The 22,132-nt window shown below is 41.6% G+C and overlaps 1 protein-coding gene across 1 annotated transcript in view; it reads left to right on the plus strand.

Moving 5' to 3' along the window:
- The first annotated feature begins 4,182 nt into the window (after positions 1–4,182).
- Positions 4,183–22,132, plus strand: part of LOC110535954 (transmembrane protein 132D-like) — a 70,158-nt gene continuing 52,208 nt past the window's right edge. The window contains exons 1-2 of the mRNA XM_021621367.3: positions 4,183–4,684; positions 13,071–13,953. Coding sequence (XP_021477042.3) covers positions 4,612–4,684; positions 13,071–13,953 — 956 coding nt within the window. The 5' untranslated portion in view covers positions 4,183–4,611. The remainder of the gene's footprint in view (positions 4,685–13,070; positions 13,954–22,132) is intronic.

A 22,132-nucleotide genomic window follows, 5' to 3' on the forward strand; every position in this document is an offset into this window, starting at 1 on the left:
AATATTAGTTTAATATTAGCAATAATTATATTAATTTAGACAACTTAATTATTCATGATTTCTTTTCTTACAAGTGTATATGGTTAAGCATGATTTTAATCTGCGAGAGAAGGGCTACCCCTGGTGGAAAGATGCTGTACTGCACAAAATGAGTTGCAAATGCGCGCTGTACGTCACGTAGTGTGACACGTCACGATGTAACATACAGCGTCAGAGGGGTCAGTTTTTTTTCATATTTTCTCAAATACTGTTAGTCCATTACCAAGTCAATCAACGCTGAATCGAAACGTAGTTCACACCCCGGATTTTGATGCCAACACAGTCCCATTCATTTTCATTGCAGCCTCGTTTGAATGTCGCGGTTATGCACATTTGTACGGAATGGGGCGAGTTTACGTTACATGGCCATTAAGGCCAGATAAAAAATACAAAAATAAACTAGATGTAGTCTAGTTGTAATGAGTGTAAGAGATGTTGACAAAGGAGTAGATTTGGTTGTAAATGAACATTTAAGAATACAATACTATGCTTTCTTAAATATATTCACAGATGGATCTAAGGACCCTAAAACAGGGAGGGCAGGTGCAGCTTTTAGTTTAAGGGGGCAGTGATGAAAAGAGCAACAGATGATTTGTTGGACATACTGCTGCAGAGTGGGTTGGACATATGGCTGCAGAGTGGGTGGAGGTGGTGAGGCCAGACAGTAGTAATCTGCTCTGACTCCTGTGCAGCACTGGTGAGCATAAATTAACGTGTGTCTCAGAGCAGAAAATATGTATTGTATGATATTTTGCAGTGCTTGTATCAGGTGAAATAGATGGGGGTATTTGTGCTGTTCCTCTGGGTACCAGCTCATTTGGGAGTATACGGGAATGAGGTGGTGAATGTTATCACCAAGCAGGCTCTTAAACATCCTAATGTTGAAATTGGATTTTCAATCAGTAAAGCAGACGCCAAGGGGTTAATAAGAACAATGGTAAAAAACAAATGGCAATAGTTGTGGAGCAGGGAGAGAAAGGGTAGACACCTGAATAAGATCCAGGAAAAGGTGGAGGCAGGGAGGTCCTCAGGCCGAGAGAGAAAGGAGGAAACTGTAATCACAAGGCTGAGACTGGGACACACCAGGCTCAATAGTACAATGAAATTGGTGGGGAAACATCCAACTAGGTGTGATCATTGTCAGGAGGAGATGGAGACAGTGGAACATATTATCTTTCAGTGCCAGAAATATGTGAGGGAAATGGAGCAATTGTTATTAGATTTGAGGAGTAATGGGGTTGAAGAGCCAGGATTAAGTGAACTTCTGGGGAAATCTTCAGGGGATGTAGTATTTAATTATGCATTTCGTTTCCTTAGGGAGATGAGATTTTTCGGTAGGATTTAGACCTTCACTGCCTCTGGTCCACACTCCAATCCAGTTGGTGGCGGTAATGCACCTTAACGTTGGTTGCCAACCACCATGTAAAATCCAAAGAAGGACAGGGCTGAATTCCAAACACTTAAAAGACACACCCTCTCCCCTCAGATTAAGTGGACACTTCTGAGAATGTTTGACGAGTTTAAATTTGCAGGGCAAGGGAGGAATTAATTCATTTTAAAATGGACCGCCCTTTCCCGGAAATTCGTCACTCATTAGGTCGGAGCTCGGGGCGGCAGGTAGCCTAGTGGTTAAAGCGTTGGACCAGTAATGGAAAGGTTGCTGGATCGAATACCCAAACTGCTTTTAACTGACTTGCCTGGTTAAATAAAAATAAAATAAAAAATAATTTGGCCCACGGGTGTGTTTTCATGTGCCACAGTCAATTATGATTGCATTTCTAATTAAATTAACTATATCAATATATAGTATATATAGTATATATCGCCTACTGTATGACAGCTAACTAATGAATGGAACTAGATGGAACTTTGAATAAATACGTTTTATTTCTACAATTTCCAAACGCTAACCAAACAAACACATCATTACTTTGACGAGATGTTTGTGCATTTGTAGCACAATTTCTAATTTATGTACATTCGTTTTTACTTGTATGTTGACTTTTTTTGTGGATGTACAATCATCGCGAATTGAATTATGGGGCGTTTCAGGCGCCGAGTGAACAGAATTATACACTGCAAACTCTATCAATAACGAGGGTTGAGGGGTTTACGTTTTACGCGAAGTTCCCTTGTTTGGTTAATAATTTCGACCAACGGCAACGTCATAAACCCAAGGTCATAAAGCGAGGGTAAGTGGAGCCCAGATCAACCCTAATGGCCTCATAGACTGCGGGTCCGTGATTGGTCTGTGTCAGCACGTAGTCTTGTGTGACGACAAACTTAGTCCGAATGGATCACTATTTAATTAAATATCTCGATTTGTAGCGAACTTTAAAACAATTCACCATGGAGATCGAACTTGATCATAATAAACACATTTTAGAGCCCAAAACAGCCGTCCATTTTTTTTTGCAGGGGGGGGGGGGGGGGGGGTAATTTACATAGGCTTTCTATGGCAGATATGGCTTTTGGTACGGCTATTGTAGGGTAGCTAAGCAGTTGCCAACCAGCAGAGCTCGTGACTTCACGCTACAGACCGGACACTGGGGCTTGAGTCAAACATAATACCTGTACGCCCCCGAGCACACTGTTGAGTTCATCCTCAGTTTGAAACTCTTGCGAAAGTGTTAGAAGGGGAATATGAACATTTACTGTTGTTGATACAAATGTTTAAATTCCATGCATTATGGCAACGACATTTTCTTACTCTTGACAACTTTTCATTCTAATGATATGAGAACCCTTTTCACAATGAGGTACAGACACTGATAATTTATTATTTAACTTGCTGCAAGAAATATATGGATGTTAAAAGACTCCAAATCCACCAACATACAGTAGAGTTCTTATAATTCCTTATCTTTAGCCACCAGGGGGCACTAGAATTCCACCCTTTAACTTTAACAGTAGGTGTTCATAACAACAAGGGTTCAGCCTCATTTACTTAATGCTAATTTATAGTTGCGCCAATCACAGATGGAGAGCATCATATCCACCATGCCCATCATATTCTTTTTGCTGTCACTTACAAAATCATGCACCTTTGATTTCCCGCTCATGAGTATCCCTGTATTCATGAATAAACAGAATATTCAACATTTAAATTAATATGGGTTAATAGGAATAGTAACTGAAATGTGGACACTGACTGTAGGCCTATCACTTCTGACATGTAGCGTAATTTAATATTAACTCCTGCAGAATTATGCGTTTCTTGCAGTGAAATTATACAACAAATGTCAATTTTGTTTCGGGAACAGGAGTGGAGAGATATGATTTCTTTCTTTCAGCATCTCTTGTCGAAATGCAATGCTTGTGTTATGTGTTATCTTTTACGCTTTTATGCAAGCAGACAGTATTTCAACCACACAAAATATGCACCCAAGACGAATTGAAGTGTTATCATAAACATGTTTTCTCAGCTTTTAATTTCCTTAAAATCGGTCAAACTGATGACATTTAGATATTTTGCACTGGACCAAAAATAATCACACAACACCCATGATATGCGAAACTTAGCTTGCACAGACTGTAAATAAGATAAGATATTTACATGTATCCTGTCTTAGATCACCATAACCCAGGCATCTGACACAAGCTTTTTCGTGTTATTGTAAACTGGATATGATGTTTATATGTGTCAACTCAAACAGAATAATTGCGTATCTAGAATAATAACGGGATATTGGTGTTCATGTCAATGTGGTCATTGGTGGCATAATGGGTGCGAGTGTACCCATAGAGCAAAGTAAAAGCAGGAAGAGTAACCATCAATATGTGCTGTGATTTGATTAAACTCAACTGACATTGCAAAAAATACATGCCATTGGATGAGCCACAATAACTGGAGAAAAGTTACATTCGTGAGCATATTTAAATTAACGAGTACACTACCCTAAACACTTTTAAAATGCCCCATGTACATTGTGAGAGCCTCAAATAAAGTACGTATGTTCTGGAATAACACAAACTATAGCCAACTAATCACTATAATTAGCAGCATGTACAGTAGTGGCTGTTTGTTTACACCATCCTCTTATCATCTCTTTCTTACGCTGGATTTAGAATCACATGAAATCGTGATGGTCTCCTGCTTAATTTACTGGACGAGACGTGCTCTGGCCGGATTGAGTTGTGACAGATGATTACTTTAGTGCCCCAAGGGGTTGCGCACAAGGCAGTCGGTGATCTGTGAACACACATGGAACATTTCAGCGCAGTCAGTCCCAACGATGGTCAAAGTTGGGTAAATGTATGAGAGCTGATGCAAGGACTTCAAAATGAATCAGATGGAGTTGCTGTATCAAATAATCGTATTCGGTATGGCGGTATAAGGAATAATTAACGGGACGGGACGTCTCCAAGTTCGTTAAGCAAAACCTTTCCACCATCGAGACAGTTTCTGATAGCTCAATGTATAGTTTAAGTGACGCACGGAGTGCACAAGACAAGGCTGTATTCGTACAGGTGCGATTTTGTAGCCTACACTAGTCAAGCTACTCTTCCTGGGTTGTTGAAACTCACGAAACTCCGAGACTGGAAGTTACATGGAATAAAGTGACAGCCAAAATGAGCATTTACTCTCATATCTGGAGGTTTTTACAGATATTCCTAGCGACGATTGTCACAGTTGTCACCCAAGGTATGTGCCTTTTATTGTAAGTGAAAACTAGCCTGAGTGATTGTCTGCATATACCTATATTAATTTAGATTCTATTTTGCTCTATTCCATGGATGTTTTTAATTATAGACTCTTTATGGTGTTGTTCGAGTAGGGTTGACGTGTATTCTAGTTTATTTCCTATAAAATTATATCAAACTAGTAGCCTCTTAAATGTTTGTGTTGTCTCTTTATAATATAATTATGGTCGAGATGTTGATGACACAACATAGACCAGCGTTTCCCAAACTCGGTCCTGGGGACCCCAAGGAGTTCATGTCTTGGTTTTTGCCACAGCACTACACAGCTGATTCAAATAATCAAAGCTTGATGATGAGTTGATTATTTGAATCAGCTGTGTAGTGCTGTGGCAAAAACCAAAACGTGCACCCTTTTGGGTCACCTGGACCGAGTTTGTGAAACGTTGAAATAACCACTGTTACCCTTGTGGTTCAAAATGTATTTAACTTATAGTTTCCTTAAATTATATACCGTACTTTTATGACTACAATTGACATACATACTGACCAAGCCATCAGTCAAATGGCCTACCAAGATACAGTAGGCCTACCAAGTTACAGTAGGTCCACTTTAGCCTAATTAGCCTACTCCAAAGAGCATGGTAAACAAAGTTTTTTATTTTATTTGGGGTTGATCTTATTGATTAGTGCTGATGTAACATTGCTGATGTGAATTTTGTTTTTTGCAAACCTCAATTTCTGTCTGGCGTTATGGCAGCGCCAAATGCATGCTCTGGCAATTTCGTCTTGTAAAAGCCAGCACTCTGCTATTTTCCAATGGTGGCGCCAGGGTCGGTAATTTGCCTGTTTAATATAAACTCAATAGCGCTAGGTTGGAAAGGTGTGTCCTTAAAAACATGCGCCAATGTGCCAATTTCAAGCAGCGCTACTGGTGATATTTAAACTGGTCTTAGCAGTAATGCAATTAGTTATGCCATCGATTTTGCCAGCAGAGGAGCACAATAGCCTAATCAGTAGCATATAACCAATGTTTTATTCAAATATAATAGCAGCAAAACAGTCAACAGACATTCCTGTTTTTTCTTTATGCTGAACGTGATTATTTGTCCATGCAGCTTCTGTGCAAAGTATGGACTCATTAGGCCTATCTGTGATGCACATTGAATGAAAGGTGTCAGTGACTGTAGGAAGGCTTTTTAGGAACATAAACATATAACAATAGACTGCTTATTGTTTGTCCTTTTATCATTTACAAAAAATGCATATTCTGCGTTCATCTGTTGCACCCAACTGTAAAATCGCGGGAATTCCGATCCCTGGCCTTGGTGCTGAATCCTCTTGTAGTTAAGGCTAATTGCCTGTTCATTTGTTTATCTTTCACGTGGCAAAGTCCAAAGTCACTAACAGGCCATATTAGGCGATGGTACTGTAAGCTAATCTTATTATAATGTTTGGCCAATGTCCAATTGTCCATGGCTCTAACATGCAGTGCATTCTCGAAATGCGAATGTTATGTGTGTAGACAAATATTTTCATGTTAAAGCCAATTGCTTCTATGTTGAAGCCTGACACACACCTGAACCTATACCACCAGCACTAAGATTTACTATTGCGTTAAGTAGCGCTGAGATTTACCATTATGTTAGGTTTGTTAAAATAGAGCACTAGAGTATGTGTTGGATGTACTGTGTACCAGTACCTCTGTTACATTGGAGTATCACCAGTTTGTGCACTTTAAATCATATCATATTTTATTTGTCACATGCTTCATAAATAGCAGGTGTAGACTAACAGTGAAATTCTTACTTATTGCCCTTCCTAACAATGCAGAGAAAACAATTGAATAATACAAGAAGGACAATAACAAGAGAAATAAATACACAATGAGTAATGATAACTTGGCTATGTAGATGGGGTACCAGTACATAGTCAATGTGCAGGGGTTACGAGGTGATAGAGGTGTATATGTGTGTGTGTGTGTGTATATATATATATATATATATATACATATATATATATATATATATATATATATATATATATATACACACACACATTTTTAAGGTTAAAGTGACTAGGCAAAAGGATAGATAATAAGCAGTAGCAGCATATGTGATAAGTAAAACGAGTTAGTGCAAGGGAGGGGCAATGCAGATAGTCCAGGTAGCTATTTGATTAACTATTTAGCAAGTTCCACTCATGAAACGGACACACATGAAACATTTAAATTGCTTTCATTCCCTAAGTGTAGTGACAGTGTCCAGCAGAGCTAGTCCAGAACTCATCATTGTGCTCATTCACATCACCTCAGTAAGGAAATGGACAAGACCCTGTGGACTTTAATTACAAACCCAGCAATATTCCACATCACAAAGGCATTTGCTAAAAAGCTTTTAACTGCCTCAAAGACTGCTATTTCCAGGCGATGTGGCCCTCCTGAATTATAATAAACAGACTGGATAAAGAGATAATAAAAAGGGAGAAATCCTGATAAAACAGATTTTTAAAAGCAGCTTTAAGAGTCTCATTGGATATAGCAATCTCTACCAATCCCCACACAGGCCTAAGCATCTCCCTCCCTCCCTCCCTCCCTCCCCTCCCTTTCTGTACAAATCTGATCAGTGCTCTATCTCGTTTGTATGTTTATGTAGCAGTTGCAGGGACATAGGGTCTTTTCAAGAGTAAACCACCATTTCTATTAGGAGAGCTTTGTCCCTGAAATGCTTAGGTCATGCCTGACCTTTGCCCTGGGGAGAGGACACTGCCATTATGGAAGTAAACAACATCTTGACCTAAACACAGGCTCTCTTCACCACTTCATGTGGAATAAGTGAGATATCTGTGTCATGGCTCCGTCAAGTCATTGGAAATCAGATCACTTACAGGCTGTTCTGCATATATGGAAATGGCAGGTAGCCTAGCGGTTAAGAGTGTTGGACCAGTAACCAAAAGGTTGCTGGTTCAAATCCCCAAACTGACTAATTAAAAACCTGTTTGTGCTCTTGAGCATGGCACTTAACAATAATTGCTACTCTAAGTTACTTTAGATAAGAGTGTCTGCTAAATTACTGAATTGTATTTTAGCACATAAGAATGCATGGGGGTTGCACACACAATGTACTTAGTGATGGAGGAACAGACACTTATCTGCATACAAACATGATGTTATTGCAGAAGAAAAGGAACAGGCAAACTGTTACTGGTCATTCAAACACCATGCATCATAGGCCAGGTTTGTTTGGTGTGTGGTCAACCCAAATCAGTGGGTTTCATCCAGACAAACTCAAGTTGAATAGCTTGTCAGAGCGTGATTTGTAATTCTGTATTAAAAGAGACAATGTATTGTATGCTAGTTGGTCTCAATATAATGTTGACAATAGCATACAATGACAGCATGGGTAATGTTTTGTTTCCTAGTAACAACCAATAGCCTACTGTAATAGTACTGTAAGTACTGAGCAGTACTGCGCTGTCCAGAAATTGGTCAGCTGACAGCTTTACCTCTACTGAGAACAATGCCAAGACCTAAAGACACTTATAGCCATGTCATTAATTAGCTTTTGCCTTAGTCTCCTCACTTTTTTTTGAATCAACCTTATATGTTTCATTGTGTCCAGTGATGCTAATGGTACTGTGGTACTGTTTTTACCCCCAACATTAGAACACAGGACCATATGTAGTCCTGTCGGGCTCCCTGTTCCTAGCGTTCTGATGCCCTTATTATTTGCTTTATCTAAAAGGCTCACAAGTAGTGACTTATTCTGAGAAAAGAGACTCATTATGTTTAAAGGTTGCCTTAGTCTTATTTCATCAGTTCTGAAAATCTCTCTCTCTGCTTTTTCATATCTAATATATTATTATTAAATTGTTATTACTATTGCTTAATGCAAGTGCTTATTCCCTAAAGATAGACTCACGCTGTACACATCTACCTATTCACAGATATTTTCATTTGGAATCACCTAGAGAATTTGGAAAATAGATTTGATTAACAGCATATCATTTTGCGCTCGGTATATGGATTCAGTTGTGCATTATTTTCCCTTTTGCATTTGAAGAGCAAAGCAGTTGATCCTTGTAAGAACGAAAACAACAATGTCAATGGAGACATTAGAGAAGTGCATTTCTGTAGGCCAGAATAGATATTGTTTAGGTGGACAGGGAAATAGAAAAGTGAAAGGTCTGTCTCCAAGTTGAGGGATTGGTGCAGCTCTGTGCTGAAACAGCTGGTGGAGGGATTTGGCATTGTGTTTATCAGCTGGATGCAATGCTTTCATCATGGGTAGTGAGGATGGATATACAGTATAGGCGCAGCCTATACACTATATATACAGAAGTATGTGGACACCACTTCAAATTAGTGGATTCGTCTATTTCAGCCACACCCGTTGCTGACAGGTATATACTGTAAAATCGAGCAAACAGCCATGCAATCTCCATAGACAAACATTGGCAGTAGAATGAAGTGCTCCGTGACTTTCAACATGCACCATCATAGGATGCCAGCTTTTAAATTTCTGCTCTGTTAGAGCTTCCCCGGTCAACTGTAAGTGCTGTTATTGTGAACTGGAAATGTCTAGGAGCAACAATGGCTCAGCCACGAAGTGTTAAGCCACACAAACTCACAGAACGGGATCGACAAGTGCAGAAGCGCGTAGCACGTAAAAAACGTCTGTCCTTGGTTGCAACACTCACTACCGAGTTCCAAACTGCGTCTGGAAGCAACATCAGCACAATAACTGTTTGTCTGGAGTGATGAATCACACTTCACCGTCTGGCAGTCTTACGGACGAATATGGGTTTGGCGGATACCAGGAGAACGCTACCTGCTAGAATGCAAACTGTAAAGTTTGGTGGAGAAGGAATAATGGTCTGGACTGTTTTTCATGGTTTGGGCCAGGCCCCTTAGTTCCAGTGAAGGGAAATCTTAATGCCACAGCATACAATGCCATTCTAGAAGATTCTGTGCTTCCAACTTTGTGGCAACAGTTTGGGGAAGGCTCTTTCATGTTTCAAATGTTTTATTTAACTAGGCAAGTCAGTGAAGAACAAATTCTTATTTACAATGACGGCCTACCCTGGCCAAACCCTCATGACGCTGGGCCAATTGTGCTCCGCCCTATGGGACTCCCAATTACGTCCGGTTGTGATACAGCCTGGAATCGAACCAGGGTCTGTAGTGACGCCTCTAGCACTGAGATGCAGTGCCTTAGAACACTGTGCCACTCGGGAGCTCTGGAGCATGACAATGCCCCAGTGCGCTAAGCGATGTTCATACAGAAATGGTTTGTCGAGATCGGTGTGGAAGAACAGTTGCAGCACATCTCCCTCCTGCAAAGATGCAGAAGCAGAAAAGGCCCAGTGAGTGTTTATTCACAGCGGTGGGAGATGTTGCCAGCTCTGGTATTAAACAGCACATCTGTCTGTCAGTGGCCACTGGTGGAGACAGCCCAAGCCCAGGCCCCAGACCCAGCCTTCTCCTACAGAAAATGATTGAGACACATGTCTGTGGGAGAGAAAAAAAAACTACATTTGTGTTTCTCTTTGAATTGTCGCTACGTAGACATGGCTCCGTTGTGTTTCCCTGACCTTGTAAAGCTTTCCAATGAGTCCACAGCCTCAGTACGATGGCTGCTCAGTGATAAAAGCAGGTGAAGGAGGGATGATGTCACAAGCCACAGACCATGAGGGACAAGACTCAGTTAAGTTTACGAAAAGCTCAACAGAAGCGAAGGTACAGGACGGCAGGCAGGCTCAGGGTCAGGACAGGCAAGGGTCAAAAACCAGGAGGGCGAGAAAAACAGAGGCTTGGAAAAGACAGGCGCTGACAGGACAAACGCTGGTAAACTTGACAAACAAGACGAACTGGTAACATACAAACGGAGAACACGGGTATAAATACACATGGGATAATGGGGAAGATGGGCGACACCTGGAGGGGGATGGAAACAATCAAAAAGACTGGTAAAACAGATCAGGGCGTGACACTCCTCCTCCTCCTCAGGAAAAAAGTCATCAACAATCCAGTGACAGATGTGCCGTTCTCTCTGTCATATTTTGTCATGATTTGACAAATGGAACTAAAACATATGTGTCTCTACAGATGCAGATAATTATGTCTGTAATCTTAGTCAACTCTGTGGTAAGCACAAGTTTATGACAGTTATGGGATCAAGAATACTTGTCAAGAGGGACATTGTTGATGATATCTACAAATAGTTGACTTGTCACAGTGGTATGTGATGCATGCATTGTGTATTCTTAGTTTGTCATAGTTCATGATGAATAGAATCACATTACATTGCAGGGCTCATAGGCTAGTCTTTGGATGAGGTTGTCCTCTTGGCAGAACCGAATGTGCCCATTTTTCATGAACAAGCATCTGACTTTATTCTGCAATGCAAGCTACCCTTAAGAGGATAATAGACTTGGTTTCATTATTTTTGAACAGACAGTTAATTATTAACTGACAGTTTGTGAGATCATTTCCGGTAATGAGCACATACCAGGCAGTTGGTGCTTTTCTCTCGCTCTCTCTCTCACTCTCTCACTCTCTCACTCACACACACACACCAAGTAGGCCAATTAGCCTCCCATTGACAGTGCAGCCTCAGGTCAGCTGCCATAATCTGTGTAATCTATCAAAATGGCCGCAAAATGAGAGTGGATGCTGGCCTGCGGACCTGTGCCCAGTTCACGTCCAGAGAGACAGACATGCCGCAACCCTCATGCTTTTAGGCCGGATCAAAGGGCTCTCATGCTGTTGTCTCTTTCGACATCCTCACGCTACTCCAAACACCCAAAATTACAATTCTGCCCTTTGTGGGAAACAAAGGTAATAACATACAGAAAACAAAGCAGTAACTGTACTGAACAAAAATAGAAACACAACATGTAAAGTGTTGGTCCCATGTTTCATGATCTGAAATACAATCTTGCCAAATTTGTTTACATCCCTGTTAGTGAACATTTCACCTTTGCCACCTTTGCCATCCACCTGACAGCTGTGGCATATCAACACATTGTGCTGGGAACAATAAAAGGCCACTATAAAATGTGCAGTTTTGTTACACAACACAATGCCACAGTTGTCTCCAATGTCATTTTAGAGAATTTGGCAGTACATCCAACCAGCCTCACATCCGCAGATCACTTGTAACCACGCCAGCCCAGGAGCCCTACATCCCGCTTTTATACCTATGGGATTGTTTGAGACCAGCCACCTGGACAGCAGATGAAACTGAGGAGTATTTCTGTCTGTAATAAAACCCATTCTGATTGGCTGGGCTGGGCTCCCACGTGGGTGGGGCTATGCCTTCCCAGTCCCACCCATGGCTGCTCCCCTGCCCAGTCATGTGAAATACATAGATTTGGACTTTATTTATTTATTTAAATTGACTGATTTCCTTATATGAACTGTAACTCAGTAAAATCGGCGGCAGGGTAGCCTAGTGGTTAGAGCGTTCGACTAGTAACCGGAAGGTTGCAAGTTCAAACCCCCGAGCCGACATGGTACAAATCTGTTGTTCTGCCCCTGAACAGGCAGTTAACCCAGGCCGTCATTGAAAATAAGAATTTGTTCTTAACTGACTTGCCTGGTTAAATAAAGGTTAAATAAATAAAAATCATTGAAGTTATTGCATTTGTATTTTTGTTCAGTATAATTTGTTCTGTTTTCACGTCATCAGATCATGTAGATGTTATCGCTTGCTACTTTGCCATTTTGTTTTACGTTAATGGTTTGAGCTGAAATCACATTGATAATGGGATTGACTTGATCTAGATGATGGATGATATAATGGCTATGGAGTCTGTTCTGATGCTGTCCCACCAGTGTGCCGGGCCACTGCATCACACTGTAATAACCTTAAGCTGCTCCTGCTATAATTTGTACTATAAAGGCTACTATTGTCTACTGTGTCATGGGAATTCGAAGATTAAGTAAAAGGTCAGTGCTAGCCCTTTCACTTTAATGACGAGGTCACATCCAGTTGATCAGCTTGCCTCAAGTCTAGTTCCTGGACTTTTCTGCATGGTTTCTTTTTAGTATTTCCTGTTGAAACACTATTTTTATAGGATATTTTTGTGTTCAGATTAATAATGATAAAGGCCATGAATTATTCCTGACCTCTTGATATAACCAAGAAACAATGGACCATGTTGTAGAACTCCTGACCCTGATCATGAAGGGGTGATAGATAGAGTTTAGAGAAGCAGGAGAGTAGCCAGAAGGTCGTAAATTCCAAGGCGTAGGCTATTATGAGAGGCTAAGGGTCTAGTGACTCACTAGTCCATCCAAAATGATAAACATTCATTTCCTCTACATGTCTTCAAAACAACAATGTCTGTTAACCTGGGGTAATGTTTTGTCTCTTGCTTTCCCACAGAGTTGGACAGTCAGGAGATGTCAGACAACACCAAGAGCTCTCTGCCATTCCCTGTGCTCCTTCCAGTCAACTACCAGGTGCGAGATGCAGACTGCTTCTTCCTGAAGGAGACCGGTCAGGACATCATGAGAAACTCCAGCCTGCAGACACAGACACAGCCATTTGTCATCCTGAGAGCCAGCCGGCCGCCTGTTGTCAATGCCAGCTATGGGCCCCTGTCCAAAGAGCAGCCTGTCCCTCTAGACCTGATCCAGTCTGTGCAGCTGTTTCGGGCCCCGGGGGTATTCACCTATAACTGGAAGGTCCAGTTCTTTGTGCTGACCCCCCGGGTCTACTCCTCCATGCCCAAGGTGCAGGTGTTGTTCTATGTGGCTGGGAGGGACTGGGACAGGGGAGCAGAGGGGTTAAATGATGAGTTGCCCTGTGTGATGTTGTTTGCCTTCTGGCAGACCCAGGAGGTAAGGGGCTCCTGTGCCCTTGGAGGTCAGAGGGGCACCTGCATGGCTGAGCTGGAGCCTGTAGCCAGCTGGTTTAGTCCCGCAGCAGAGAGCTCTAGCCGGGAGAGGCTGTACCTAACAGAGGGCAACACAGTAGAGCTGTACTACCAGGCCCGGCCCAGTGCCTACGGGAAGTGCAGGGAGTGGGATGGGGGCCGCTGGGGTAGCTCAGAGCAGCAGCAGCAGGCTGAGTACGTCCCTGTTACTCCAATGCAGAGAATCGGCAGTGTACACCTCCTTCAGGTGCCCAAGGGAGCTGCATCTCTGTCTCAACTCAAGCTGGGAAAGGCCGTTGTCATTCAGACCTCCAAACCACTGAAGAAAGATATCGCCACTTTCAACATCCTCACGGCCAGCTCCTCCTCCCTGGAGAACTTCACTCTACGGTGAGTCTCATATGACATGATTGATGTTTTCACTCATACTTAACCTACATTACTTTTTATTATGTCAAGTTACGTATTCTAAAACAATAAGTTATCTTAAAAATGCATATTTCCAAATGCCACTATTTCCCTATGACATATAGGAAACAACTATAGTGAAGTGCTTTATCAGACCAATAACTGTCCTGTAGCACTGTCCTGTGGTTATAATTGGTTAACAACTAACCCTATGTTCTGATGTATTGCACAGTAGCCCAACTTATCTTCTACATTTAGCGTTCCCAAACTGTCCATTAGAAATAAGGGAATATTGGAGGAAATTTGATTTGATGTGGATTAAAGCATTTCTCAGAAAATATCATAGATGTTCGCAGTCTTACTGGGAATTGAGGCAGATTATTAATGTTAAATTGAAAAATACATGTCTTTGCTAGTGGAGAGTAATGATATTCAGAGCTATTTCAACTTCCCTTGCAGTCATCAAGTGACTATTGCTTTTGCATTAACCTACTATATTCCAGTATTTTCATCATTCAGTTAATCATAACTAAGGTGAGTTTTCCTCTCTCTGCGATTTTTCTAGGCCCAATGGCTATTTCCTATTCTCCTCACTCACTCGGGCTATTTTCAGGTTCGGGCTTAACTTCTGTAATGTCGTACCAGGCCTGGGCTCGGGGTTCAGTTCACCGGGCTTGGGTCTGACCGGGATCAAATGTTAAGTTCTGATGAGAACTGAGAAAGGCAGTGCCAATTATGCATGTGCTTTGAATTCATGGTGACTTTGTGTGAAGTAAATACGCTAGGCCAACGGCTTCCATGAGACAACCTGTTTGGATAAAGTGCTATTTTATTTTTGGCAAATTTTCTGCTGCACATATTGTGTATTTTGTGGAATTGCATTAGTGCGACATTGGGGGGAAATTTGGTCATTTCCCAGTAATTGTACACCAACGGTAATATTTTCTATATAAAAATGTATATACAGTACCAGTCAAAAGTTTGGACATACCTACTCATTCTGGGATTTTTCTTAATTTTTTACTATTTTCTACATTGTAGAATAATAGTGAATACATCAAAACTATTAAAAACACATGTGGAATCATGTAGTAACCAAGAAAGTGTTAAACAAATCAAAATATATTTTATATTTGAGATTCTTCAAAGTAGCCACTCTTTCCCTTGATGACAGCTTTGCACACTCTTGGAATTCTCTCAACCAGCTTCATGAGGTAGTCACCTGGAATGAATTTCAAATAACAGATGTGTTAATTAAAAGTGTTAATTAAAAGTTCATTTGTGGAATTTCTTTCCTCCTCAAGGCAATCAGGAAGGGTGGTATACAGAAGCTAGCCCTATTTAGTAAAAGACCAAGTTGTGTTTTTTTTACATTGGATAAAAGCAGAGACACAGAGCGACAAAATGGTATATCACACACTGCATTTGAGGAACAATTGGAAAGTAATTCTGCTTTGAAAGTTGATAAACTTGTAACTTCACTTTTGAGAAAATGGCCTTTGAATGTTTTAGTACAGTACCTACTGAAGAGCTCTTCTTTGTCTACACCCATTCAGCATCGTTCACACCCTCTTATGCTTTAGTCCCACCCATTACTTCAAGGGTTGATCTGAGCGTTCTCTCCCAACAACAACAGTCAAGCACTCAAGCTAACTGGCTAACGTGAGAGAACAGTTCACTGACCATTTTACTCGCCCTAGCAGAGCTGGTTAGGTTGTTAATATGTTATCCAGAGCGTTGGTGACTACAACTGTGCTGCTGGCAACAATTTAAGCTTTTTTGGCAATGTTTACCGACACTGGCCATATTCAACAGGTGTTGAGTGTTCGTAAATTTGCCATTTATTCTGCACTCTGGCACACTCAAGACGAGTGCTCTGAAATCAGAGTAAACAAATCCAATTCTATTAGTCACATTATTAGTCACATGAGCCGAATACAACAGGAGTACCAACAGGTTCACCTTACAGTGAAATGCTTACTTACGAGCCCCTAATCAACAATGCAGTAAAAAAAAAAATACAGATAAGAAGTAAAAGTAACAAGTAATTAAAGAGCAGCAGTAAAATAACAATAGCGAGACTATATACAGGTGGGTAGCGGTACAGAGTCAATGTGCGGGGGCACCGGTTAGTTAATATGCACATGTAGTTAGAGTTATTAAAGGAACTATGCATAGATGATAACAACAGAGAGTAGCAATGCAAATAGTCTGGGTAGCCATTTGATTAGGTGTTCAGGAGTCTTATGCCTTGTGGGAAGAAGCTGTTTAGAAACTTCTTCGACTTAGACTTGGCGCTCCGTTGGTGTTCCTTTTGTCCCGGTGGAATAAGCCAGTGTGGAGTGCAATAGAGATTGCATCATCTGTGGATCTTTTGGTGCGGTATGCAAATTGGAGTGGGTCTAGGGTTTCTGGGATAATGCCGTTGATGTGAGCCATGACCAACCTTTCAAAGCATTTCATGGCTACAGACATGAGTGCTACAGGTCATTTAGGCAGGTTACATTTGTTTTCTAGGGCACAGGGATTATGATGGTCTGCTTAAAACATGTTGGTATTACAGACTCAGACAGGCAGAGGTTGAAAATATCAGTGAAGACACTTGCCAGTTGGTCAGTGCATGCTCGGAGTACACGTCCTGGTAATCCGTCTGCCCCAGCAGCCTTGTGAATATTGACCTGTTTAAAGGTCTTACTCACATCGGCTGAGGAGAGCGTGATCACACAGTCGTCCGGAGCAGCTGGCGCTCTCATGCATGTTTCAGTGTTCTTTGCCTCTGAGCGTCAGAGCCGGTGTAGTACGATTCGATCTTAGTCCTGTATTGACGATTGCCTGTTTGATGGTTCGTCGGAGGGCATAGCGGGATTTCTTATAAGCTTCCGGGTTAGAGTCCCGCTCCTTGAAAGTGTCATCTCTAGCCTTTAGCTCAGTGCGTATGTTGCCTGTTATCCATGGCTACTGGTTGGGGTATGTACATACAGTCACTGTGGGGACGATGTCATCGATGCACTTATTGATGAAGCTAAAGACTGATGTGGAGTAGTCCTCAATGCCATCGGAGGAATCCCGGAACATATCCCAGTCTGTGCTAGCAAAACAGTCCTGTAGTTTAGCATCTGCTTCATCTGACCACTTTTTTATCGACCCAGTCATTGGTGCTTCCTGCTTTAATTTTTGATATAAGCAGGAATCTGGAGGATAGAGTTATGGTCAGATTTGCCAAATGGAGGGCGAGGGAGAGCTTTCTACGTGTCTCTGTGTGTGGAGTAAAGGTGGTCTAGAATTATTTTCCCTCTTGTTGCACATTTAACATGCTGATAGAAATTCGGTAAATCTGATTTCAGTTTCCCTGCATTAAAGACATCTGCCTCTTGGAGCGCCGCTTTTGGATGAGCGTTTTCCTGTTTGCTTATGGCATAATACAGCTCATTGAGTGTGGTTTTAGTGCCAACCTCGCTCTGTGTTGGTATGTAGACCACTACAAAAATTACAGATGAAAACTCTCTTGGTAGATAATGTGGTCTACAGCTTATAATGAGACGCTCTTCGTCAGGTGAGCAAAACTTTGAGACTTCCTTAGATATTGTGCACCAGCTGTTGTTTACATAAATGCATAGGCCCCAGCCCCGTGTCTTACCAGAGGCTGCTGTTCTGTCTTGCAGATAGTGTATAACCCGCCAGCTGTACTGTATGTTCTTAATGTCGTCGTTCAGCCACGACTCAGTGAAATATAACGTATTACAGTTTTTAATGTCCCGTTGGTAGGATATATGTGCTTTCAGTTCGTCCCATTTATTTTCCAACGATTGAATGTTAGCTAGCAGAATGGAGGGTAAGGGCAGATTAGCCACTCGTCGCCTGATTTTGCTTCAATCTATTTTTCCTTCTCCAGCGAATCATGGGGATCGGGCCTGGTCGGGTGTCTGCAGTATATCCATCGAGTCTGACTCATTGAAGAGCAACTCCTCATCCAATTTGAGGTGAATAATCCCAGTTCTGATGTCCAGAAGCTCTTTTTGGTCATAAGAGACATGCTAACATGCTAAGTAGTTGCAAAGTAGCAAGTCGTTTCAAAGTTCCTGCAATGCTAAAGTTGTCTTTGGTGAGATTTGAACACACAACCTTTGGGTACTAGACGTTCATGATATATACCTATCCATTCACCCCAACCAACCACCCTCCTTTCATGTTTGCCTTAAGTAACCTTCTATCTTATGTAACAATACCAAACGTAACATACAGTGCCTTGTGAAAGTATTCGGCCCCCTTGAACTTTGCGACCTTTTGCCACATTTCAGGCTTCAAACATAAAGATATAAAACTGTATTTTTTTGTTAAGAATCAACAACAAGTGGGACACAATCATGAAGTGGAACGACATTTATTGGATATTTCAAACTTTTTTAACAAATCAAAAACTGAAAAATTGGGCGTGCAAAATTATTTAGCCACTTTACTTTCAGTGCAGCAAACTCTCTCCAGAAGTTCAGTGAGGATCTCTGAATGATCCAATGTTGACCTAAATGACTAATGATGATAAATAAATCAAATCAAATCAAATCAAATCAAATTTTATTTGTCACATACACATGGTTAGCAGATGTTAATGCGAGTGTAGCGAAATGCTTGTGCTTCTAGTTCCGACAATGCAGTAATAACCAACAAGTAATCTAACTAACAATTCCAAAACTACTGTCTTGTACACAGTGTAAGGGGATAAAGAATATGTACATAAGGATATATGAATGAGTGATGGTACAGAGCAGCATAGGCAAGATACAGTAGATGGTATCGAGTACAGTATGTACAAATGAGATGAGTATGTAAACAAAGTGGCATAGTTTAAAGTGGCTAGTGATACATGTATTACATAAGGATACAGTCGATGATATAGAGTACAGTATATACGTATGCATATGAGATGAATAATGTAGGGTAAGTAACATTATATAAGGTAGCATTGTTTAAAGTGGCTAGTGATATATTTACATCATTTCCCATCAATTCCCATTATTAAAGTGGCTGGAGTTGAGTCAGTGTCAGTGTGTTGGCAGCAGCCACTCAATGTTAGTGGTGGCTGTTTAACAGTCTGATGGCCTTGAGATAGAAGCTGTTTTTCAGTCTCTCGGTCCCAGCTTTGATGCACCTGTACTGACCTCGCCTTCTGGATGATAGCGGGGTGAACAGGCAGTGGCTCGGGTGGTTGATGTCCTTGATGATCTTTATGGCCTTCCTGTGACATCGGGTGGTGTAGGTGTCCTGGAGGGCAGGTAGTTTGCCCCCGGTGATGCGTTGTGCAGACCTCACCACCCTCTGGAGAGCCTTACGGTTGAGGGCGGAGCAGTTGCCGTACCAGGCGGTGATACAGCCCGCCAGGATGCTCTCGATTGTGCATCTGTAGAAGTTTGTGAGTGCTTTTGGTGACAAGCCAAATTTCTTCAGCCTCCTGAGGTTGAAGAGGCGCTGCTGTGTAATCAATCCAACTGTGTGTAATCAAGTCTCCGTATAAATGCACCTGCACTGTGATAGTCTCAGAGGTCCGTCAAAAGCGCAGAGAGCATCATGAAGAACAAGGAACACACCAGGCAGGTCCGAGATACTGTTGTGAAGAAGTTTAAAGCCGGATTTGGATACAAAAAGATTTCCCAAGCTTTAAACATCCCAAGGAGCACTGTGCAAGCGATAATATTGAAATGGAAGGAGTATCAGACCACTGCAAATCTACCAAGACCTGGCCGTCCCTCTAAACTTTCAGCTCATACAAGGAGAAGACTGATCAGAGATGCAGCCAAGAGGCCCATGATCACTCTGGATGAACTACAGCTGAGGTGGGAGACTCTGTCCATAGGACAACAATCAGTCGTATATTGCACAAATCTGACCTTTATGGAAGAGTGGCAAGAAGAAAGCCATTTCTTAAAGATATCCATAAAAAGTGTTGTTTAAAGTTTGCCACAAGCCACCTGGGAGACACACCAAACATGTGGAAGAAGGTGCTCTGGTCAGATGAAACCAAAATTGAACTTTTTGGCAACAATGCAAAACGTTATGTTTGGCGTAAAAGCAACACAGCTGAACACACCATCCCCACTGTCAAACATGGTGGTGGCAGCATCATGGTTTGGGCCTGCTTTTCTTCAGCAGGGACAGGGAAGATGGTTAAAATTGATGGGAAGATGGATGGAGCCAAATACAGGACCATTCTGGAAGAAAACCTGATGGAGTCTGCAAAAGACCTGAGACTGGGACGGAGATTTGTCTTCCAACAAGACAATGATCCAAAACATAAAGCAAAATCTACAATAGAATGGTTCAATAATAAACATATCCAGGTGTTAGAATGGCCAAGTCAAAGTCCAGACCTGAATCCAATCGAGAATCTGTGGAAAGAACTGAAAACTGCTGTTCACAAATGCTCTCCATCCAACCTCACTGAGCTCGAGCTGTTTTGCAAGGAGGAATGGGAAAAAATTTCAGTGTCTCGATGTGCAAAACTGATAGAGACATACCCCAAGCGACTTACAGCTGTAATCGCAGCAAAAGGTGGCGCTACAAAGTATTAACTTAAGGGGGCTGAATAATTTTGCACGCCCAATTTTTCCGTTTTTGATTTGTTAAAAAAGTTTGAAATATCCAATAAATGTCGTTCCACTTCATGATTGTGTCCCACTTGTTGTTAATTCTTCACAAAAAAATACAGTTTTATATCTTTATGTTTGAAGCCTGAAATGTGGCAAAAGGTCGCAAAGTTCAAGGGTGCCGAATACTTTCGCAAGGCACTGTATCATACTAATTTGAGAGTCCTAGATTTATGTTTACTGTGTTATGTCTAGTCTATGAGATCAGTCTATTATACCAGATCTGACTTATTTGTTTGTGTTCAAAATCTATTTTTGACCAATCCACAAACCAAACCAAATATAGATACACTAAGATATCCAATCATATCAAACCAGAAACATCCTCTTGAAAGGGGGTCACATCAATGTGTGATGGCCTTAGGGGGTTGGCTGGGTAGGACAATTGCATTCAGTGTCATCAGAGTTCACTCTGAACAACTACAAGTAACCACAGAGTTCATATATCCATATAGATAGCGTCGGAGTTCTATTCAGAGGACAAGTTTTAGATAAAAACCAAACGTGGCTGCAATAGTGTTATTCTATCACACATTTAACAGTCAGTCCTCTGCATACTGTAGAGAAAGATACATGTTGACCCCTTGATGGGGGAAGGGCTGACTGGTCCTTGGGTATATTCTTGGGCCATTTGTCATGCTGCCGGAGGTGACACATCAAGAGCACATCAATTAGGGCTGAACCAACAGGAGTATAGGGAGGTTAAAGGGTGTGTGTGCGTGCGTGTGCGTGCGTGTGCATGCGTGTGCGTGCGTGTGTGTGCGTGTGTGTGTGTGTGTCAGTCACCAGATCTCAACCTAATTTAACACTTATTGGAGATTCTAGAGTGGCGCCTGAAACCGCTTTTTCCACCTCCATCAACAAAACACCAAATTATGGAATTTATTGTGTAAGAAGAGTGTCACATTCCTCCAATAGAGATCCAGACACTTTTAGAATCTATGCCAAGGAGCATTGAAGCAGTTCTTGCAGCTCGTCATGGCCCAATGCCCTATTAAGAAACTTTATGTTGGTGTTTCCTTTGCCTTCAACATAGACAGGTGGAGATTTATGTTGTCTTGCTTAGAGATAATACTTGTTCTACTGCTACTATATTTCCTCCAAACTACTGTATGTGGTGAATGATTGTCCTGTCTGGGGTTCCAGAATCAATTTTCTCTTTATGCCGCAATTACTTATTTGGCTTGCATGTATTCTGTTATCCATTTGATGGTATCAGGAAGAAATGTATATCAAATTGCCTATCGTTTTTATGACATACTGTACATCTCTTACCTAGAGATCTTATTCCCCCTGAAGTTGAAAGGTAAACTCTGCAAACACAGGTGCCACAGTCACAGGGGCTTTGTCTATTCTGTAGGTGGGCTTCAATAGGCTAAAAAGGGGATGACCCAAAAAGCAGGACAGCCGGAATGCATTATTCAGCATGTCCTTTGTTCAGCCATTCGTATACCCAGTATACCCAAATGAGAATGGTACCTGGAGGAGACCAATATTAAGTCAGTCAGTGGTGAGCGTTGCAT

This window comes from Oncorhynchus mykiss, chromosome 11 (assembly GCF_057628025.1).
Source record: "Oncorhynchus mykiss isolate SJ-2025 chromosome 11, ASM5762802v1, whole genome shotgun sequence".
In the NCBI taxonomy this organism is placed as follows: domain Eukaryota; kingdom Metazoa; phylum Chordata; class Actinopteri; order Salmoniformes; family Salmonidae; genus Oncorhynchus; species Oncorhynchus mykiss.